General features: G+C 41.7%; 1 protein-coding gene across 1 annotated transcript in view; it reads right to left on the bottom strand.

Moving 5' to 3' along the window:
* The window catches only part of LOC115237182 (metastasis-associated protein MTA3), a 13,189-nt gene extending 10,627 nt beyond the window's left edge, over positions 1-2,562 (bottom strand). The window contains 1 exon segment of the mRNA XM_029810068.1: positions 960-2,562. Within this exon segment, the coding sequence (XP_029665928.1) occupies positions 960-1,074 (115 nt within the window). The 5' untranslated portion in view covers positions 1,075-2,562.
* Positions 2,563-4,433: the final 1,871 nt, after the last annotated feature.

Below are 4,433 nucleotides of genomic sequence, written 5' to 3'. Positions count from 1 at the left end.
ATATATGTGTGTGTGTGTGTATAAATAATGCAAAAAATTGTAAAGTTATGATAAAGGTGATCCTTCATTGATTTTATCCATAAAAAAATCAAATTGGTCAAATTGGCTAAATAATCTATCATGAAAAAATTGTTCGATAGTTTTGGACATCCCACGTGCTTTTAAGATGTATTTCGAAGCTCTTTCTAAAAATTTAGAAGAGAAAAAGAAATTTTCCTAATGTTCACCACGTGCTAAAAGCGGAAATAAAAATTTCCGTTAGGCGTGTACACATTGTCGGAAGAGAAGACGAGCGGGCAGCATCGGTCCTTTATTGCCAAAAGAAAGCTGATGGATACACATGGCATTTCATTCAAATATATCGATACGACGAATAGAGACGATTCCAATACAGTATCGCCGGGATCCAATTTTGATCCGCGCGAGATTTGTCGCGCAAGAAATTAGCGTGACCTGGACGTGCGAGAGGACGGTTGTGCGGGTGTATGGGGGAGGGAGAAGGCGGGCGGGGAACGGGAGGAAGGGGGAGGGGAGGATAGAGAAGAGAGAAGAGGAAGAATGGAGGAGTCGGGCGGGAAAGGGGGAGGAAAAGCCGGAGCGCGTAGATAGGTAGGTATAGGACGTTAACAGAGGGGGCTGGGCGGCGAAAGGAGCGGAAAAGGGGATAAGGGGGAGTGGAGGGTACGAGGGAGATCCAGATGAAGAGAGGGAGCGCACAGGGGGACGCAGGGGGGAGAGAGAGAGAGAGAGCGCGGTAGAACCAAAAAGAGGGGGAAGAACGCGCCGCGCGGAGGGTATAGGGGACGCCATTGCGATGCCATTTGCAAACATTAATTTCTCGGAGTTAATTAAACCGCCGCTATCTTTCTCTTTCTCTCTCTCTCTCTTTCTCTCACTCTCGGATTACTCGCGGGGAAGCGTCGTTCGGCAAAGCGGAATGTAATGCGGTTTTACTTTACCTCCCACCCGGTACATGTTGGCCGTCATGTTGCTGGCGTCCTGCGTGGACCCGAGAGCGAAATTGGCGTTCTCGTGGTTACCGTGACCCTCGTGGTATTCGGCCGGCATCGGCATCAAGGCTTCTCGTCCTCCGCAACGTGTTACAATCTCACGATCCGCCGTCGCCGCCGCCGCCGCCGATCGGCGGCACTCTATCTCTCTCTCTCTCTCTCTCTCTCTCTCTTTCGCTCTCTGTTTCTCTCTGTGTCTCTCTCTCTCTCTCTCTCTCTAGCTCTATCTCTATCTCTATCTCTTTCTCTCAACACAGACCCGCACGCTCCTCGTCGCTATCGGACAGTCAACACCTCGCGACGTAATCACTCCATCGTGTTTGTTTGTCCATTGTCGATTTAAAGCTATTTAACTTTCACTCCGTCCTATATCTCGCCGCCACTGCGTCCTCTGTCCAACTGTGCTGTACCCCTCGGGGTTTTCGCTCTTTCTATTTGCCCCGTGTCTCTGTCCTTCTCTATTTCTCTCTCTCTCTCTCTCTCTCTCTCTCTTTCGCTCTCTGTTTCTCTCTGTGTCTCTCTCTCTCTCTTTCTCTAGCTCTATCTCTATCTCTTTCTCTCAACACAGACCCGCACGCTCCTCGTCGCTATCGGACAGTCAACACCTCGCGACGTAATCACTCCATCGTGTTTGTTTGTCCATTGTCGATTTAAAGCTATTTAACTTTCACTCCGTCCTATATCTCGCCGCCACTGCGTCCTCTGTCCAACTGTGCTGTACCCCTCGGGGTTTTCGCTCTTTCTATTTGCCCCGTGTCTCTGTCCTTCTCTATTTCTTTCTCTCTCTCTCTCTCTCTCTTTCTTTCTTCGTCTGTTCCCTTCCTCCCTCCAACTTTACAGATTCGCACGGTCGCTACGGTGTGTGTCTCTCTTTCGAACAGAGTATGTATTACTACTACCAACGAGTTTACGCTCAACTGTTACAATATACTCAGGTATACCGTTTTCTTTCCGTTCGCAGTCCGATTTATGATCGGTGCTCGGCAACAATGAGCGGCGCGCAGCGCGCGCGCGCACCGGAAGTGAAAAAAAAAATTCCAACGTACAGCACGTACAGCGTACAGGTAGCAATTGGACGATCGCCACCACACGTGTCCGTTACGACGACTCAACACTGTCGGCGGCGACCGCTGCCTCCGACACGGCCCGCCATTTTCGTTTCGGCGGAGCCGCTAAGAGCGCACGACCAGGACAAGGTCCCTCACCGCCGTTTTCAAGCGGAGAACTCGTCTCGCGAACGCCTCTCCTTCACTCGATGCACTCTCACTACCGAAATCTGATAATTCACCGCGTTCGTTTATGTCTCCTCCACCGGGTTCGAGAGCGCGATCGCCTCTCTTCCCGCTCGCGCCTGTGCGACTCGCGAGAAGCCAACGCACTCAAACTTCGACGAGGAGAGCGGAGGAGAATACCCGACTACCCAACACAAAACGCGCGGCACGAGCGCTACTACCGGATCTGCCAAAGATTCGCGCAACACAAGACCATAGCTCGAGTGCTACCTAGAGTAGAGACTCTATAATAAGAATCGCAAGGCAACTATTTTTCATTGGTCCGCCGTTCATCTATTTCCTTATGTATTTGCTTATAAACCAATCAATTTCTTTATGCATATGTTATGCGACTATGCAAATCCGTCTGGATAGACGCTTACTCTATTATCTTGACACGCAGTAAGATAAAGATAAAGAGCTCTATTTATAATATACCTCGAGAAAAAACTTACATCTCATGTAATTTTTAAATGGCTAGATTAGAAGAGGGAAACAGATATATATATATACTAGTCTATCTCTCTCGCAGGATTTTGACGAAACCGCATTTATGTCTCGATTATTATAGGATCTCTAGTTTTTTAGTGATTTTTGTCTCATTTAAGTTTGTACATGGATTATTATTTACAGCCCTTATGTGTGTTTACTCTCTACATTTTTTTCTCAACTCGCGGCGATATGCCGTGCTAGAGCGCATGCGTGCTAAATTACTTTAAAAAACGCACTACGCGGGGGATGCAACATTTTTGATAATTTTGTGTGTGTGTGTGTATGTATGTATGTACATCTTGAGTAAATATCAATCGGAAACCATAGACTCAATGTTTTTTAAATGCCATGAATTATAACTATAACTTTATATAAATTTCAAAATTATATATTCATATATATATTTTATACGTACCTCGAAATGTTTGTTTTTTGAAAAACACATTTGTTGGATATTATCATTTATCGAATGACGATAAAATAATAAAAATATTCATATCTCGCGATAGTATTTCGCGTATTTTCGCCTGTATTAAGTCTCTATTCTGTATTTAAAATTAAAAGCGGCAAACTCTGATATTATATATATCAAGCCGGCTTAGTTTTATTGTTATAGATGTTATACAATGCAAACTAAATGATGCACAGTAATTGAGTCACTTGTTAGGATTTTCGAGTAATTATTGCGATATTTACTATAATAAATAAATAATTGGAAAGATCAATTTTATTCAATATTACAAGAAAATGATTTCGTATATATGCCTATAGCGTGAATAAATGTGTAAAATTACTGCTAAAGGAGAAGAGATTCTAGATTCTTAATTGGTAGAGAGCTGAGATGTGGTAAGTGAAATAACGTGGTGAGACTAATAATAAATAGTATATGAAATATTTATATTTATACGAAATTAGTCTCTCTTTCTATACAATTGCTCTAATGCGCAATCACATACTTTTCCAATTTATTTGAATCGCTAAAGGATGCGTAAGTCGAATAATTAAAATTACTCATTTGTAGAACCTATGCGAGCTTGCCTTGTTTTCCGTGAAATATCTTTTAATGTGCGCCTGACTAATAATAAATAGAGTAAAAAAAAGATGAACGTCAATTCGATGCAAATATATATATATATATATATATATGTGTGTGTGTGTAACACAAAGATATATTTATTATATACATATAATAGTGCCTTTTTTTATAATACATATCCGTAAGAATGTTTATAATTTAATTTCATGGAATTTCGATAATTATTTTTAAGGCACACCCCACGGTCTTTATTAAAGTAATTTTGTGTTCTCTCCGCATTAATATCATATAAATAACTGTATACTGTTGTGTGGATATTCTATTAGAGCCTAAATTTTTATTATGCGTTTCTATTTTTAAGAATAATTAATATGCTAGATATAGAGGCAATATAATAATCTGTTCTGTACATAATCCTATGTCTTTCTTATCAATTTCTTTATATAAGATAGATAATATACCATTTTTACTAATGGTAATAATGACAATAACATTATAAGAATAACGGGAAAATGCATAAATGAGATGCACAGGAGACGTGTGTGATCTGCTTGTGCATAGGTTTATACGCGCACATCCATTTTTGCCGCAATGTATAAAGTATGAGTAGTAACGTTGGAAAAA

The sequence above is a fragment of the Formica exsecta genome, unplaced genomic scaffold, assembly GCF_003651465.1.
Source record: "Formica exsecta isolate Colony F162 unplaced genomic scaffold, ASM365146v1 scaffold1136, whole genome shotgun sequence".
Lineage (NCBI taxonomy): Eukaryota > Metazoa > Arthropoda > Insecta > Hymenoptera > Formicidae > Formica > Formica exsecta.
This window is presented reverse-complemented; position numbering and strand designations above follow the sequence as displayed.